Source organism: Acinonyx jubatus, chromosome D2 (assembly GCF_027475565.1).
Source record: "Acinonyx jubatus isolate Ajub_Pintada_27869175 chromosome D2, VMU_Ajub_asm_v1.0, whole genome shotgun sequence".
NCBI classification, from domain to species: domain Eukaryota; kingdom Metazoa; phylum Chordata; class Mammalia; order Carnivora; family Felidae; genus Acinonyx; species Acinonyx jubatus.
This window is the reverse complement of record NC_069393.1, coordinates 60,342,418-60,360,127: the sequence shown is the minus strand read 5'-3', so window position 1 is coordinate 60,360,127 and position 17,710 is coordinate 60,342,418. Positions and strand designations below refer to the sequence as shown.

Below are 17,710 nucleotides of genomic sequence, written 5' to 3'. Positions count from 1 at the left end.
CTCTCTGTCCCTCCCTCTCTGTCCCTCCCCAGCTCATGCTGTCTTCTCTCTCTCTCTCTCCCTCTCTCTCTCTCTCTCTCTCTCTCTCTCTCTCTGTGTGTGTGTGTGTGTGTGTGTGTGTGTGTGTGTGTCAAAATAAATAAACTTTAAAAACAATGAAAGGGGCATTGACTCAACATCGATGGCCATGGGGCATAGAAATGTTAACCATGTCAGGACTTGAAAGTCAGACCAAGGAGATCAAACTCTGAATTGAACTGGCTGAAAAGGACTATACATTGATCTGGTTGTTAAAATTGAATTCAGCAAGCTCAGAAGAGCCTGCTGGGAAAGTCTGAGGGGCTGGCCTTTCCTGTAAGCCTTGCCCATACCTGCAGAGGGGTGTACCAGCCCATCTGCACAGTGGCCTGCACTGTTGGAGGCTGTGTGTACAGAGAGGCTGGAGAAAAGTCAGGCTGGGGCAGCCGTGCTCCCTTGGCATTGGCCTGTGCCCGCCCTGGAAATAGCCACCCACCTAAACTAAGAATAGGAATTCCTGCCTGACTGGCAGGAAGGAATGCTGATTTCTCAAGGAGGGATGGGCCTGAAAACCAAACATGGCGTGTGGGTTGGGCCGTCCTTTGTATTTATTTGTGAGGTCACTTGGGAGCCACACCCATGTCAGGGCATCGATTCTGCCATTAGACCCAGACAAGGTGATTTGGCCAAGATGGCAGCCTCTGGGGCTCCTGGGCCCCAGAGGTCCTGGGCCCTCAGCCTCGGGCGCCTCCTACCCCCTGGGAGAGGTGATTGCTCCTCTCTTGTTTTCATGACAATGGGCAGAGGTGGTGGCACTTGGTAGCCAGCTAAAATGCTGAGAAGCTGAGGGAGAGGGGAATGAGTGTAGGTGGCCCAGGTCCCATGGCAGCCTTCCCCAGAATCAACCGAGCGTGTGTCTCTTCCAGGCAAAATCCTCTTCCGGAGAAGCCACATCCGGGACGTAGCTGTGAAGAGGCTGAAGCCCATCGACGAGTACTGCCGGGTAAGGGTGCGTCTGCAGGTGGGGAGGGGCCGGTCCGTCTGCCAGAGAGTCTGTCCATCTGTGAAGGAGAGCCATCTGTATAAAACTCTTGGCTGTGGTTTAGCAGATGCATCCTGACACCTGGCATTTCTTGGCCAGAGGGGTGGGTATGACTGTCCCTCAGGGAGGGGTCGCTCGTGACTGGGCCACCCCCTGGAGCACATGGGCCTTGGGATCACAGCTGAGACTTCTTTTGGGACATGTCCATGTTTACAAAACACTATTTTAAATCACTTCCACCCACTCGGGAGCTCAGTTAAGGGGTCTCCTGCTGAAGGGATTCTGTATGGGACTTTTTGCTTGACACAGAAGAACTGTTTCTGTGAATTCCTTTCTGGACGTTGTTGGAACCAATTCTGAGTTCAATAGTATCTGAAATATCGGAAATGCATATTTGTTTATTCACAGAAGTGTTGATGGTCACGGACGTTTGTGCACACGTTTTTATCGATGCAAGCGCTCACTCTCACAGACACACGGGTGCGTGTGCGCAGGTGCCTCAAAACAGCCACTGCCAGGGGCGCCTGGGTGTCATTCGGTTGAGCGTCTGACTCTTGGTTTCACCTCAGGTCATGATCTCACGGTTTTGTGAGTTCAAGCCCCCGCATTGGGCTCTGTGCTGGCAGTGTGGAGCCTCCTTGGGATTCTCTCTCTCTCTCTCTCTCTCTCTCTGTCCCTACTCTGCTCCTGCTGTCTCTGTCTCTCTCAAAATAAATAAATAAATAAACTTAAAAAAAAAAAAACCAGCCAATGCCAAAGAACAGATGGGAGAGTGACCACGGGGTCATGAAACAGAGTCCCTTCCTCTTTCCACTTTGATTAGAGCCTAGGATCCTGGCAGTGAAAATGGCCTGGGCACCAGACCTCTGGACAGCAAGGCTGCCTGGGTTCAAAACCCTCACTAGCTGCATGAACTTGGGCAAGTCACTTAACTTTCCAGAGCCTCAATTTTCACACCTGTGTAATAGGGAGGAGGACAGTGGCTCCACAGACGGTAGTCGTGGGGATGAAAGGAGCAGGCACAGGCCAGGCACCAGCACAGTGTCTGGGAGAGAGGAGGCATTCAGGAGATGCTGGCTTTTGATGATTATTATTAAAAGGCGTAAAAAATACACTGTTACCACTGGCTTTGATGGAAATGGGACTTCTTAGTTCAGTGAAACTTGTGGAGTCTGACTCAAGACCCTTGAGGAGAAGCAAGTATGGGATAGTTGCAATGCTGGCATTAGGACGGGAAGAGCTGGGATCAAATCCCACTACCCCCCACTAGCTCTGTGACTCTGGGCGAGTTACTTTACTTCTCTGAGTCCCGGTTGCCTCCTCTGGAAACCAGGGTAAAGGCAACTCTTGCAGAGTTCACGAAAGGCGCTGCACAAGAGAATACGTATCATAGTGTTTGTCACTTCTGAAATGCTCTGTCCCTGCACGGAATTGTTGCTGCACAGTCCCTTGATGCACTAGTGTTTTACGATTCAGAAACACTACGTTTGGCAATAAAAATGTTTAAATAAGAATCAAGTTGCTAAAGGTATTAACTGGTGTCCCCAAGCCCGTAGGAAGACGAACACTCCCATATAGTCTCCATCAACCCAGGTTTCCATTTTGTGACTGTGCCAATTATACTCGGTCACACTGTCTGCCTTAACCTAAAGAGAATTCCCGCTGATGAATTGTCTGACACGAGAAGCTCCTCTTCTTCGGATCAATATTCATTTTTCTCTTTAAAGAGCATTTGCCATTTCCAGTTCAGTTGATGGCTGCCGCCCGAGCTTTTATTTCTCTTTATTCCTCTCCCAAGAAGTTAAATAAATGGGCAAAGCTAATGGAGGAGGGGGCAGAGGGGGGGAGGCCTCTCCCAGCTGGGGATTTATGGCTCACATCAGCCTCAGCCTCCTGGAGCTGGTGGAGCCCGAGGCATCTGCAGTGGAAATGCCGTATCCTAGGCCATCCGGAGGAGGAAACTGATAACATCTTATCTCCTGGGATCAGGCTTTGAACAGGACTCCTGAATCAGGATGAGATTCAGGGGGGCTCTGGGACCCCAGTGGTGCCCAGTTAGTGGCCAGGGGAGCCATTTAAGTGGAGTCTGCAAGAGGAGGGGCCTCCTAACCTGATTAGCACAGAGCCAGGCAGCAAGGAGGAATGTCATGGGTTCACCAAGCAGCCAGCCATCTCACAGGCTGTAATTTACTTTGAGAATGGCAGGGGGGGGGGAGGGGGGGTGGCGGAGGAGGGAGGGGGAGGGCAGTGCAGAAGTGGCCTTTAATTCTTCGGAACTAGAAAGCTGGGGCCTGTCGTATGATTGTCTGAGACCTTGGAATGACCTTGGAATCATCATTAGGGATAGATAAGCCAGCAACGGTCCATGGCCACTGCCACCCAGCATCGTGCTTCACAGCTCTGCCTCCCGATTGTCCAATCTGTGGCCACTCAGGATCCGAGTGTCACTCCTCATCACTGGCCCCCACCATGAATTCCATGGTCAGTGCCATGTGCAGTCTGCTGCATGGCCAGCCGTTCCCTCGTTCATGTCTGTCCCTGGACACACTGCTGGGAACCTCTGGGATTTTTGTTTCCAGTTTCCATATGCAGCTTTGCTTGGCTGGGCAGCATCTTCCTTGGACTGCTGGCCAACGCGGGCTCCCAGTCTGGGATTTGCTGGGCATTCAGATGCACCCAAAACTGTGAAGCTGGCTCTGTGCACAGAGCAGCCAGCTCCTGTGCCAGGACTCAGACGCGGAAAGTCTGACCACGCAGTAGACCTCCCCAGACTTCAGGCTCCCTGCCCTCGCCGGCCAGCCAGTCCCTCTGCCCAATGGTGGTTTCACAGCCCAAATCTCAGTGTTAATTTTAAACATATATGGGGCAGATTGGATGAGCGTCACGGAAAATTGACCGAGCACCAGTCGGGTGATTGTTTTATGTGGCACTTGAGGGCTGGGTGTCTATCAAGAGGGGTTCCAAAGGCATTTCTTTAGCTCCATAAATTAATTTAATGGGCAACATGGTTATGCGGTTAATATTTAATGATTCTGTGGCCTCAAAACGTCGAAGACTTTCATCTCACTAACAAGCGAGAGCTATACTTTAGGGGCTCCGACTAACAGTTTTATAAGTGACTCCATTTACCCCATTCCTGCGTGTGAAATACATGTTTGCAGTGTTTGTCTAGGGGATAAAATAAATATCCCAGGGCAGGGGGTGGGGTGGGGGGCAGGGAGAGAGAGTGTTTGAGCACGATCAACTCACCCTTTGCCATGGTAATGACGTTTATACAAGTCTCCATTTCCTGGTGGGTGCAACTAGAATTTTTTTTTGCTGCCCAAAAAGCTGAGATTGCTTCTATTATTCCGCCGTCCAAGATAGACTTGTTTTCAGGATCAATGGTTTTCTTTGTGGGAGGGATGAAGCGTTGGTTGTAGTCAGACTGGGGGAGGGGGACAAGGCAGGATCTCCCCTGAAGAGGTAAAGATCTCTCCACGTGATCCTCCACATCTATCAGACTCATTCATTTTTATTCCCGCTTCCCAGATTTGAAAACTGAGGCTATTTCTGGGACGTGGTTCTTAGTCCCAGGCATCTCCCTCCCACCATGCCTGGCCCATCATTGGCTCTCACCTTAATAAAGAGGAAGGTTCATGTCCCAACCAAAACACATGCCTTTAAGAAGCACCGAGACTTCCTGGTATACTCAGTCCTAGATACAGGGAGACTTTTTTCTTATGGGCCCCATTCTAAGGGCTAGCCTGGGTCAGGAGTGTTGCTGATGGGGACACGGAGGCAGAGAGCGAAGATTGATCTGTTCCTGCCTCCCACGTGGGCTGGTACTCTGGGGGAACCCAACTGGTAGAATATCTCCATCTCCACAGGCCCAGATAGACCCAGGCAAAGCATTTCCAGCCTGGGATAAAGCTGATTATGTCCCTTTCTCCTTGAAGACCCTCAGGGGAGCCCCATTGCCCACAAGAACCTCTGGGCGCTTGGCTGGGCCCTCTGTTGGCTCGTTCTAAGTGCTGCTCAGGCCTCAGCACCTGCCTCTCCTCAAGGCTCTGCAGGCCAGTCCACCAGAGGTGCAGCCGTTCCCAACTAGCCAGAGTCCCTTAGGCTGCCACGCCCAGGCCTTGCTAGTCCTTTTCCTGCAGATGCATTCAGCTCCCATGATGCCCCTCCTAGAAGCCTCCTGACTCCCCAGGGAAAGCCAACCACCCTTGCTGTTCCACTCCCCAGAAAACTCTGTGCCTGCTTCCATGCAGCACGCCTATCCTCTGTAGGAGGGTGATTTCTGTGTGTCCACCTTCTCTGGACCGGGAGCAACTGGAGGGCCACATCTGTTATCTTTGTGTCTTCAGTAACAAGCAGGAAGCCTGGCTTCATGTGGGTGTCCAGCCAGTATCTGATGATAAAATGCAAGGATCACACACAAGCAGAGGAAACCTGTGAGGACGGTGACATGTCCCCGAAGCCCCAATGTACTAGGATCCCTTGTGAAATGGCTTAAATGCTACGAATTAGATGCTGTTTCCATTTCAGAAGGATTTGCGGCTACATCCTTCAAAAAGAGAACTCCTGCATTTGATTCAGAGAAGTTCTGTGAGCTCCCAGCTTCCTAGACAGGGATCCAGGAGGAACATTCCAGGCAGGCTAGAGGCAGCCCAGCGGTGGGGATGGGGGCAGAGAGTGGGCGTGTGGCCAGATAGGCAGGACTCCAGCCCCCTGTGTCACACCCCCACCCAACCCTAAGTCCCTGGGCTTTTACCCAGAAGATTTACATTGATTAGAAATCAAATGATGCCCCTGGGGCACCTGGGTGGCTCAGTCAGTTAAGTGTCCAACTCTTGATTTTGACTCAGGTCATGATCTCACGGTTATGAGATTGATCCCTGCATCAGGCTCCACTCTCAGGCGTCAGGCTCCACGCTGAGCTTAAGATGCTCTCCTTCTCTCCCTCTACCCCTCTGCCCTGCTCATACACTCTCTCTCTGAAATTAAAAAAAGAAATCAAAATGATGCTCCTAAAAAGAGGAAAATGTTTGATCCCATGGAAATAGCAGGGCATCCACAGTTGTTTTGCCAAATGCAGAAGTTTGTTTTTTGTCCTTGGGCAGACATTACTCAGAGTGGCAAGCTTCATGGAAGGGAGTCATTGGGTCATTTCAAAGCAGGTCTGAGCTCAGTCTGCCTGGGGCCCACTCCCATGCCACTGCACTTGAAAAACCAGGCTTGTGGCCGCAGCATCTGGGTGGAGGTCTCAGAGGCATGCAGTGCAGCCACCCTCTCCCTTATCTGAATCCGTGTCTTCTAGAATGATGACATGGTACCAAATGGTGGCCCAGGTCACTGGCTCCCAGAAAATGGTCGGGACAGGCCAGGAGCTGGAGACCTCAGGGCAGTTTAGGACTGGGGAAGGGAGGCACTGGAGGGACGGGCTGGTGGCACACCTGGGTGGCTCTTCAGCACGTCTTCACTGGTCCCCCCCATTCCTAGGCACCCCCTGCCCTTGACTCCTTCCGTTGCCTTGTTTCTCCATATCTGCTCTCAGCTAGTTCACGGACCCCCTGGACCACAGGATGGCAAGGTCAAAAAGGGACTGATTTCAGCTCAACCGACATTGGACAGGGGCCTGCATACTCTAAGCAGCCCCACAGGGCACTGCCCCCTCCCTGGGTGCCGAGGGCTGTGAGGTCATACTCATTCCAGCTCTTCCCACCTAACCTGAATCAGAGTCCTATTAGAAAGGCTCAGTCAGGGGGCACCTGGGTGGCTCAGTCAGTTAAGCGTCCAACTCCGGCTCAGGTCACAATCTCGCAGTTTGTGAGTTCGAGCTCCGTGTCAGGCTCTGTGCTGACAGCTCAGAGCCTGGAGCCTACCTCAAATTCTGTTTCCCTCTCTCTCTGTCCCTACTCCCGCTCATGCGTGCGCTCTTTCTCTTTCTCTGTCTCTGTCTCTGTCTCTCACACACACACACACACACACACACAAAATAAATAAATAAACATTAAAAAAAACTTTAGGGGCACCTGGGTGGCTCAGTCAGTTAAGCATCTGACCTCAGCTCAGGTCATGATCTCACAGTTCATGGGTTTGAGCCCCTCATCAGGCTATGTGCTGACAGCTTGGAGCCTAGAGCCTGCTTCAGATTCTGTCTCTCTCTCTCTCTCTCTCTCTCTCTCTCTCTCTGCCCCTCTTCCACTTGCTTGCCCTCTCTCTCTCTCTCAAAAATATACATTAAAACACTTTTTAAAAATTTACAAAAAATTAAAAAAAAAAAGAAAGGCTCAGTCACATAGGATGATAGCATAGAATGATAGGTCAGACACCGAATTCACTAATAATGGTGCTGTTTGTAGTGCTGGAGCCACAGACTGTTAGAGATGGAAGAAACTTCAGAACGTCTGTAGCCTGGATTTGTCCCAGCTGTGTTTGATGGGCTGTCAGTAGGAATCGTTGGAGGACCTGCTCCACGGTCAGAGACCTGTGGGTAGTGCTGGAGGCAGTACTAGATCCGGACGGAGCACAGGCTCTGGACTCAGACGGCCCAGTTGAAAATTCTGCTACTTACTGGCTGTGCAGCCTTGAGAAATCACTTAACCTCTGTGCTTTAGTTGCTTCTCCTTAAAATTGAAATCATAGTCATACCCATCTCTTAGAGTTAATGTGATGATTACATGAGCCAATCCTTCAGCATGCCATGATTATCAGTAAATGCTGATCTGAACAAAGATCTACAGGTTTCTTCCCTGCAGGACTTCTCAGAGCCTTTGCTATACTAATGAACATGGTGATCTCTAAGACCAAGGTGGGCCATCTACAAGGCATGATTTCACTTGTACCCACAGAATCACTCTACCTCACCCAACAGGTTTTCCTTGAGATAGTTTGAGATTCCAGAGTTAGTCTGCTTTATCCTAGAAGAAATGACAACCAGAGAGGTGAGGTGAGCTGCCCAAGGTCATGGGCAAGTATATAAGGGCAGGATTGGAATTAGAATTGAGGTCTCCGACTCCCATTCCAGTGTTGTTTCTAGTATGCATCACTCCATTCATCTAGAGAACATAGCAGCAAAGACAACAGTACAACAACTAAAATTTACGGAGTGTTTACTCAGTGCCAGGCACTGTGCTAGGCTCCTCCTAGTTACAATCTCACCTAGCCTCCTAACAAATAGGTGCCATGTCATACCCATTGTACTGAGCTCAGAGAGGCCAGTAACGCATTCAGCACCACACAGCCCATGAATGGTAGAGCCAGGACTCAAACCCATGTCTGGGTGACCCTGAGGCCCTGACTTAACCACCCATAGCATAAATCCTGAATGCCCAATGGCATTGGCATTTCAATGGCCTGGGTGGTGCCCTTGAAAATACCCATGTATGGCCCCCACCTGCTCCTCTCAGAATGGCTGGATTTGGGGGTTTCCCGGCTCTGGCAGTGATTGGCAGCCCAGGCCTCGGGGGCCAGACTGCTCAGCACCTAGCTCTCTTGCCAGATAATTTTGGCAGATCTGGGCTTGGCGGCAGGGCTGATGGAAGCTGGGCTGAGCTGGGAGCCTCTTGTCTGCCTGCAATCAGGATGAGCCCTCCATGCGGCTCCCTTCGGGGCTCTCTGTTCAGTCAAGATGCCACGGTGGTTCGACCAAAAGGCCTCTTTGTCTGAAGCCCTCACGGCCCACACGTCCTCTGGCCCCGGAATGCCGGTCTCTGTCGGCATGAAGAGCCCCTGTGTTCGCTGCTGGGGCGGCGCGAGCCGTGGCTGGCCAGGGGCTGCGCTGGGGGCGGGTGGCAGCGTGCTGAGCTGGGAGGGTGCTGGCGCTCTGGGCCCGCTGGAAGCCAGCCCTGGCTCCCTTCCCTCTTCCTTTCAGGGAGGTCACCCTGGCAGCGAGCGTGCACACAGCCTGGGTCCCTGGTAATGATTTCCCCCCTGCCCAGCCCAGCCCTTAAGTTCTCCTGCCAGGAGCCCTTGCTGTGCACAGGCCTGATCCCCCCCGCCCTGTCTCTTTCTGTCTCTGTCTCTCCGTATCAGTCTCCCTATGTCTCTGTATGTCTGTCTCTCCATCTGTCTCTGTCTCTTTGTCTCTCTCCCTGCATCTCTCTGTCTCTGTCTCTCTTTTTCTTTCTCTCGCCTTCCTCAGTTTATCTTTTCCCTTTCCCTCTACCCTTCCTGGGGGAGAAAACAGCACATGCCACGTATTTGAAATGAAAACCTGAACACTTTGGGGCAACTTACACTGATTCTACCTCCTGAGCACAGGGCTTCATTCTGCACTTTAGCAGAATAGTCTCAGTGTCCCCGTCATAAACAAAGGCAGTGATGTCCACCTCCGGAACAAAATGGAGTGACACCTCGTCAGACATGCTCTTGCAAGGGCAGAAGCTGTGTCTGGCTCATCCCTGTGACACCGGACACAGCCCCATGTCAGGCACGCACTGAAAGGCCCTCTCTGTTTGTTGGATAATTGGAGTCAAGGGACTTAGGACGGTGCCTGAAGCATCGCAGTTGCCCATTACATGTTAATTTCCCTTCTTTCCTATTTCCTGGCTGCTCATGGGCGTGTGATCTGTTAGAGACCCTTGGAAAGCCCTGGCCTCTAGAAAGAACAGCTGTGAGTTGCAGAGTGTTACAGTCAGGTCTTGTCTCATCTTGCCCAGGTGTGGATATGATATCAAAAAGGGCCGTCATGCTGGGATGCCTACTGCTCGATGCCACACTTGAATGCTTTGCAATAACACCATCCCAAGTTTTCTTCTCCCTTCTCCTGGCTCTATCCCAGAGTTCCCTTGGCCCTGTCCCTCAGCCCTGCCTTGGGAGCAACCTCTCCCATCTGTTTGTGCTAAAGAATCGTTCCAGTGTCTTCTCTACATACTGAATCGAGTAGCCAGGAGCAGGGCTTCACCTGTCTCATGCTCCCCCGCGGCCTCCACGTTGGACTGGGGCAGGTCAGGGGTCCCGGGTGCCCCAGGCTGCAAGGTACGCAGTATGTGCTGGTCTGGTGTGCAACAGGAACTCTGATCACCTCTGACTGTGACTCCACTTTCCAGCAGCAGACTCTCAGCCCTGTTGGGGTGACAGGCTCACAGCTGGTGCATGCCCCTACCTGGACACTTACCCCTGTATGGTGGCTGCCTTCTCCTCTCTGCCTGTCCAAATACTGCACATACCTCTCCGCTAGCTCATGGCCACTCTTCTAAGAAGCCTTTCCAACCCCTTCAGCTCATACCACTCTGCCAGGCATCCTAAAAAAAGCCCTGCTGGACCAGACTGGTGGTCCCTCTCCCCTCGTTTAGTGCTCTCAGGCCCCACAGAGCCACTATGCTTGGTCTCACCACCCTCATTTGACCAGTTAATTCTTACCCATCCTTCAGAACTCAGCTTCAGAGTCTTTCCTGAAACCGCCCCCCCTCCTCTCTGCTAATCTTCCTGGGTCCTATCAGATTCTGTCATAGCACCCTGTTGTGCTTGGTAGAATTATCCGCTTGTCATGAAATAATTAATTGTGCAGTCAGTATTTAGGGGCTGTGACTAGCAGCTGTGTCCAGAATGTGACTGGTGGGAGATGAGGCTGGTAGAATAAGCCCTTGGGTTGTCAGGCTAAGGATCTTGGACTGACTCTCTGGGCAGGAGGGAATCCTTCCAGGGTTCGTGCCGAATGACTGGCTTCCGAGGGCTCCGAGACCTAGGGCTCAATGCTCATTGTGATTTGCTTGGTTGGCTGGTTGTTTAGTTGGTGAACTGGCTAGTTGAATGGTTGGTTGGTCGAATTGTTGACCAGATGGTTGATAGATTAATTGGGGTTGGCTGATTATTTTTATTGACTAGTTGGTTAGTGGATTAACTGGCTGGTTGGCTAGTTGATGGGATGGATGAAGAGTTGTTTCATGTTAACTGATTAGTTCAGTCGCTGATGAGTCGTCTGGTTGGGTGGCTGGCTGCATGACGGTGTCTTCCACGGCACAGGCCTGGAGCCTGTGCCGTCACCGTCAGACTGAATTGACCCTGCTTTTGACTTTCATCAGGCCTAATGCCCTTTCTTCCTATCTTTCCACAGGCACTTGTCCGACTGCCTCCCCACATTTCACAGTGTGATGAAGTCTTTCGGTTCTTTGAGGCCCGACCAGAGGATGTCAACCCCCCAAAAGAGTAAGTGGTAGCTCAGTCATCTCCTGTGTGCTTTGAGGTGTGGGCTAAAGCTGAGGGCAGGCTGGAGAGGCTCAGGATGTGGGCACACAAGGAAAGGGGGAGCTGGCAAGGCCAACCAGGCCGGGGAAAGATGGGCCAAAGGTATGAAGACCATTGTTCCTTGTTGCCCAAGCTTGCTCCTCATTTCCGTTTACCCCAGAGCTGACAAGTGGGGCTGTCTCTGCATTTGGGGAGCAGGTTTTCCTGCAAACTCTAGCTCACAGGTTACTGTAAGGAGCAGATGAGATCAAAGAAAATATAATGGACCCTCTGTTCAGATGCCCAGGGTTAGCAGTCATTGCTCTTAATTATCGATGCTCCCAAGCTCCCAAATGAAATGTAGGCCTTCAGAGGGGGTGGGGGGAGGCATGTGCTGCCCAGGCTGAAAACTCACTCGCTGAATAACTCTTGGGCTAGTTTGTGATAGACATTAGTAGTCACGTTTACAGAGAAGGAAACTGAGGCCCAGTGAGGTTAGGTGATTTTCCCAAAGTCACACAGCTGGTTGCGGATGTGACAGGCAGGAGGCTTGAACCCAACTCTTGGATTCCTAGTGGCCCAGTGCTGGCTGGTATTTCCATATTTAGAGAGGAATGGGGAACCAAGCAGATTTCCCTCTCTTCTCTCTGGAATCAGGTTGCTCTGGGTCTGGTGTTTAAGATGACCCACCCAGTCATGCTAGCTTCTCACATACATGACCAGACTCCATTGTGACGGCCATGCTCTCTTGCTCAGAAGAGAGAGAGAAATCTTGCTCTCAGTAGAGAGAGAAATCTGGTTTCCACCCAGGAGCAGATGAGCAGAAGAGGGCAAGCAGGGAAAATATTGGCCAGGGGAGAGGGTGGGGAGAGGACCAAAGGGGGTGCTGAGAGATCCCTTCGTTCAATAGCTTTTTTCCCCTAAAATCTTAAAGTACCAGGATGAGTGGCAGAGAGGCAGATGGGGTGGGTACAACAGAGGGAAAGGAAAGAAAGGTATGGAGGAATGATCTGGGACAGGTGGGAAGAGGCAGGAGGCCATCTGGTGATGGGGAGGGGAAGCCTGAAGACAGGGGTGTGTGTCACATGGCTCCAGGGGCACTATTTACTGCATTTTCTGTGAGTGGCACCCATGGAGGTTGTAAAGCGCGCAGCCTGCACACCCACACATGGCAGTCTTGCCTAAAGGGGCCCTTCTCTTTTCAGTCATACTATAAGACCAAGAGCCTAAAATGGCCTAGGCCCTTTTGGAGGCGAAAAAGCCACCCAGCCCAGAGGCTTGGCCCAACAAAACCCACCTTCCTGATGGCTGCCGTGGGCTTAAGAAACAAGCAAATGGTACAATCCATCAGAAACTCATCGGTGACTTGTTCACAGGGTAGACTGGTTGAAAGCCACAGGGAATAGGATGTACAGTGTTGAGTTCACACCCCAACTCTGCTGCTTCCTAGCCACACAACTGCAAGGCAGCTCACTCATATGGCTTCCCTGAGCCCCATTTTTCTCATCAGTAAAATTCAGATGACATGAGGGCTGGGCAAGAGCTTTGTAAATGACAAAATGAGACAGAAATGTGTGTTCTCACCAGAGGGAGAAGCATCGCTCTCACCATACCTACTATATGTCAGGCTCATAAGGGTTTATATATTCTCATCCCCACATTACAGATAAGGAAACAGAGACTCACAGCAGGAACCTGAACTTGAACCCAGGTTTTTCTGGTTCAAACAGAGGCCTGTACTCTTTCCACCCTTCCCACCTGCCTCCTTGGTTTAGAAGGGGTCAGGGGGACCATGGTCCTGACGCCTCTCAGTGCTCCTCTCTGTCCTCCCCCCTCTGTGCTCCTGCCCCAGCCCTCCTCACTCTCCCAGGACAGGAAGTCTCCTGAGGCGCCAGCAGTGTCCCTGGTCTATCTGGCCCTGCTGCTCCCCTGCTGTGATGGTCTCACAGAGTCTCTCCTTCCTTTTCTGTTCTCTGTCCTTCCATGGGGAGAGAAGAGATGCCCCTCCCTAGGTGGTTGTCATTGGAGACACATGTGATTGTGTGCCCACAGGAGGGCAGAGGGATCGTTGCTGGTGGGTGAAGTAGCAGTTGCATCACCACAAAATCGCTGAGCCTGCCTTTCGTTCGTACTCCTAAGCCCATTCTCTGCCAGTCAGCTAAATAAACTGGTCCTGTTTCACCTCTCCATGGCAATAGTGCCCATCTCCAGAGAGCCCTCAAGGAAACTGGGCTTGGGGAGACAGTTGTGCATTGAGGGGGCAGTGGGCACGGCTTTGCAGAGCCAGGCTCTGGGGTCAGAGCCTGCTACTCAGGGTTCTATGATCTCCGGCCATTTGCTCGACCTCTCTGTATTTCTGTTTTCCCATCTCCAAAGCACGACGTAGAACTCATGGGACGGTGAAGAGGGCTTAGAGGGATACCAAGTGTAGGAAGATAACCTGGTCAGTGCTATTGGCTTGTAGGAAGTATTCAACAGTTTTATCCATGGAAGGTTGTAGAACAGAATGGAATGTGGTTCAGTGCACACTCCACCCTACAGATCACAGCCTGGCTTTTGCAGGAAGGGGTCATAAAGCATTTGCCTCCGAGTCACTATGGCAGTGGGGTTATCGGCCTCTTTCTCCAGGTGGTGCTAGTCACCTGGGCTGGTTCACAGCCGGTCTGGCAAGAGATGGCCTGGAAGCCGTCCCATGTGAGACAGACCTGAGGCTCAGGAAGTAGGGTCAGCTGTGGACAGACAGTTCTGAAGGGCTTCTCCTCCCCGGTCCCGCTCGGCCTCCAGGACCTGCCAAGAGACTCATGTTCCAGTCTACTCTGTGCTCGCCATAAGAGCCCAGACCTATAGGTGACCCTGGCCTGACAGACTGACGATTTATCAGCCAAGTGCCTGCACCCCCCTCTCTGAGAGCTGCCTGCACCTTCCCAGACCGCAGTCCACCTCCCCCTCCGTCCTGAAACATAAACACAGGATCAAGTAACAGTGTATTTTGACTCAGGGGCGACTGTAGAGTGGCTTATCAAATTATCAAAGCCTGTGGATTTAATTGGAATTTTGCAGATAACCCCCTGCCTCTTTCAAGTGTGCTGCCGCAGGGGCCCTCAAGCGTTCACAGGGCCTGGAGTGGGGCGACTGTGTCCCTTTTCCATCTTGCTGGAAAGACAAGGCTGCGGCAACCCAGCCTTGATGGGGGAGGTGGAGCAGAGGCCTGAGCCCCTGGGCTCTGATCCCCAGCCGCTCACTGGCTTCTCTGGGCGAGAGAAGGGTCCTTCCCCAAACTTCTAGACCACCAGCCCCGCACAGAAAGGATGTTCCCTCTAGACACTTTAGGTGAGCCCGACACAGAGTGGCCAAAGCGGTGTCATGTCTTCATGCGGCCACTCCAGGAGGGCAGCTCTTGTCCTTCCCCCTCCTGTGAACACTGACATGCACTACTGCCTTGTCGGCCCCAAACCCCAGCGTTATTCTAGAGTCATCTCTTCCCGTCACACCCCTCCATCCACGTAGCACATCAGGCGGGCACTGCCTTTGGAGTGTTTCCAGACTCTGACTACATCTCCCCATCTTCCTGCTGCCACCCGGAACTCACTGTCGCCGTTCCTCACACGGATTCTGCCTCCTGCCCAGCCTCCCTGCTTCTGTCCTTGCTCTCGATGGTCCCTATTCAACATCGCAGAAGGAGTAATGCATCAGACCATGCTGCTCCTCTGCTCCACATTCTGTTCCCTCACTGCAGTTACGGTCGCTCCCTCTCACAGGGATGTCAGTTCCGGGAGACTCGGAACTTGTACCTGTTCTCTTCATGCCGCATCCCCAGTGCCCAGAGCAGGTGCTCAGGAAATGCCTGCCAAAGGCAAGACCCATCATCCAGACTTCATTATGTAGTCTTACACGGGAGATCGACTGCGACGTGATTTTACAGAGATCAAGGCCCAGAGAGGTGAAGTAGCTTACCGAGGGTCACCCAGCTGGCAAGCAACAGGGCCAGGAATCAAACCCCAGGCAGGCTGGCTCCAGGCTGACACGTTTAACCGTGGCCTGAACCCGTCACTCGGCTCATGGCTCCTAAGGTTTGCCACCTCCTCAGCAGCGCCCCCTCCTGGTCCCTGCCCAGCCAGGGCAGGTGGAGATGGGCCTTGGCCCCTTGAACAAGTATTTTCTTTCCAAGGATGATGTGTGTGTGTGTGCATGTGTGTGTGTGTGTGTGCACATAGACATGTGTATGCATGTGTGTCTTGATGGTGGGGCCAAAAGGAAAAGGAAGACGTTAGCCTGATTGGTCACTTCGTCTGTACTCTGCATATTGTCTCATTTAAATCTCAGGCCACCCCTGAAGTCAGTACTATTATCCCTATTTAGCAGATACGGAAACAAAGGCTCTAGCTGTACATGGCATGCCCCAGGCCACATAGCTGAGAGGCAGGGGAGGCAGGCCTCGAACAGGTGTGCCTGGGAATGGGAGGCACCGTCCTGTCACCCCCGCCCCACCAGTGGAGGGAGCTGAGCATATCTCCCCCCAGCCCATGGCCCCAGGGTATGAGTGGGCAGGAGTGGGCAAGAGAAGCTAGTGATGATGTTTCTTAGGCTCTTCTCTGTGGATTCTAGAGCTGTGTGGCCGGCTTGGGGTAGCGACAGCCTTAGTCACCAAATACTAAAGGAGGCAGAGAAAGACACACCCCTGGAGCTCAAGGGCATTCAATGCAGGATGAATTCCAATTCCGGGTGGTCCTGAGCCTTAACTCTGACAACCAGTTGAGCCTGACCTCCTGGAAGCTGTGCCTGGCACCCCTGCAGTGCCTGAGGTGACCCCTGGCTGTGCACGTGGCCTTCCCCGGGCAGGCCTGGAGCCACACATGCTCTTCACAGACCTGCTGTGTGAGGACTGACGCCCTGCTGGGCTGGGGGGCCAGGTGTCGCCTGGCCTGGCTTCCACAGGCACAGGAGGCCCCCAAGCAGTGGGGTCCCCGTGCTCTGATTCCCCTGTGGTGTCAGCGATGGCAAAGGGCAGCTAAGCCAGGCCTAGATGGCTTGGCGGGACTCAGGCCGAGGCAACCACATGACCCAACAAATGTCTCTTTTTACGAGTTTAAATTTTTATCCAGTTGAAAGAGTGAACCCAAAGGTTCTCAAAGGGACCTCTGCAAGGCCTGTCTGCAGACCCCTGGGTTGAAGCGCATGCCTGTTGGAAAGGGTCTAGCCGGCAGGAAGAGGTCCAGCCCCGTGAGGCCCCTGCAGAGGCCTGTGACCTGCCTTTCCATCTCTCCAGCCACCTGGCCCACCAGCCCTGCCCTCATTCTTAGGTTCCCGTCACCAGAGAGCAGCCAGGTGTCACCAGCCTCTGAACCCACGCCCCCGCCACCGGGAACATTTCCTGCCCCACCCTACCCCCGCCATAGCACTGAGTCCTACTCAGCCTTCACGCTTTCCAGGAAGCCCTACCTGTAGCTCGCATGTGGCTGCCATGGGAGTGGCACTGACCATACCGCAGGAGTATGCTCATGGGTTTCTCCTACCACGGGGGCCTCCCGTCTGCATGGCCTGGCACCTGGTAAATGCTAAATGAGCCAAAACAAAGTTGAGGCCATTTAACAAAATTATAAATAGAACTGCCCACTGTCACAGAAGCGAGTGAAGAGCGCTCTTGACCCCTCTGGAATTACTGGTCTGGGTTCAGAGGCCAGCTCTGCCTGTTGCTTCTCTGTGCCTCAGTTTCTTTGTCTGTCAAGTGGGTATCACAATGGTGCCTAGCCCCAAGGGTTGCTGGGAGGGCAATGCCTTTGCTCACAAAGCGCCTGGACAGGCTGGCACACAGTCAGCCAGAGCTTGCTGTCACTATCACCCACGTAGGGAGGGCACAGCAGCGGGAAGCTGGTCTGTCACTCACGGCCACAGGACAGTGATGCAACCTCCTCATGCCGCCCAGCTGTGGTTGGCCCTGTGCTCTCCACCCGAGCCCACGGGCAGGGTGAGCATACCTCATGCCACAGAGTGGCTCCCCCGTGTCACAGCGGGGGAAACAGAGGCCAGACTGGGTTGCTGGGCTTCCTACTCGTCCATCTGCTGCCAGCCCGCAGCATGTGGTCAGCAGGGCTCCCCTCCTACATAGCAGCACCCGGGACACGGGGTGGGCCCGCAAAGCAGGCTGACGGTCTCCCGCTCCCCACTGCCCCCTCTCAGCTCTAGACCCAGACCTGTCCCTTTAGCTCATTTCTTCCCATGAAACCAGCCAGGATCCTGGTTAAATTCTTGAACTTGCATGGGAGGAGCAGAGCCTTGCTAAACAGGTTTTTGTTCTTCAGCCCCAGGGCCACAGAGCTACCCTCTGTTGTGGCCTGGAACAATGGCCCAATGTTCAGAGGGACCTGGGGTAAGAGGCCGATGGGCCCATGGCCAGATCAGGTCAGAACTGTCCCTGCCCCAGCCTGCCCAGAGCATCAACCTCCATCTGGCCTGGGAGTCCACCCCTGCATGGCTGCCACCTGTCATGGGACAGCCCGG

General features: G+C 53.0%; 1 protein-coding gene across 6 annotated transcripts in view; it reads left to right on the top strand.

Annotated features, from left to right (window-relative positions):
• The window catches only part of SH3PXD2A (SH3 and PX domains 2A), a 235,228-nt gene that overhangs the window by 119,031 nt on the left and 98,487 nt on the right, over positions 1–17,710 (top strand). For 5 of the 6 annotated variants that reach the window (XM_027062986.2, XM_027062987.2, XM_027062985.2 and 2 more), the window contains 2 exons: positions 945–1,021; positions 11,103–11,194. In XM_027062986.2, coding sequence (XP_026918787.1) covers positions 945–1,021; positions 11,103–11,194 — 169 coding nt within the window. Of the gene's footprint in view, positions 1–634; positions 786–944; positions 1,022–11,102; positions 11,195–17,710 lie in introns of those variants that run through there. The other variant, XM_027062993.2, reaches the window with a different exon arrangement.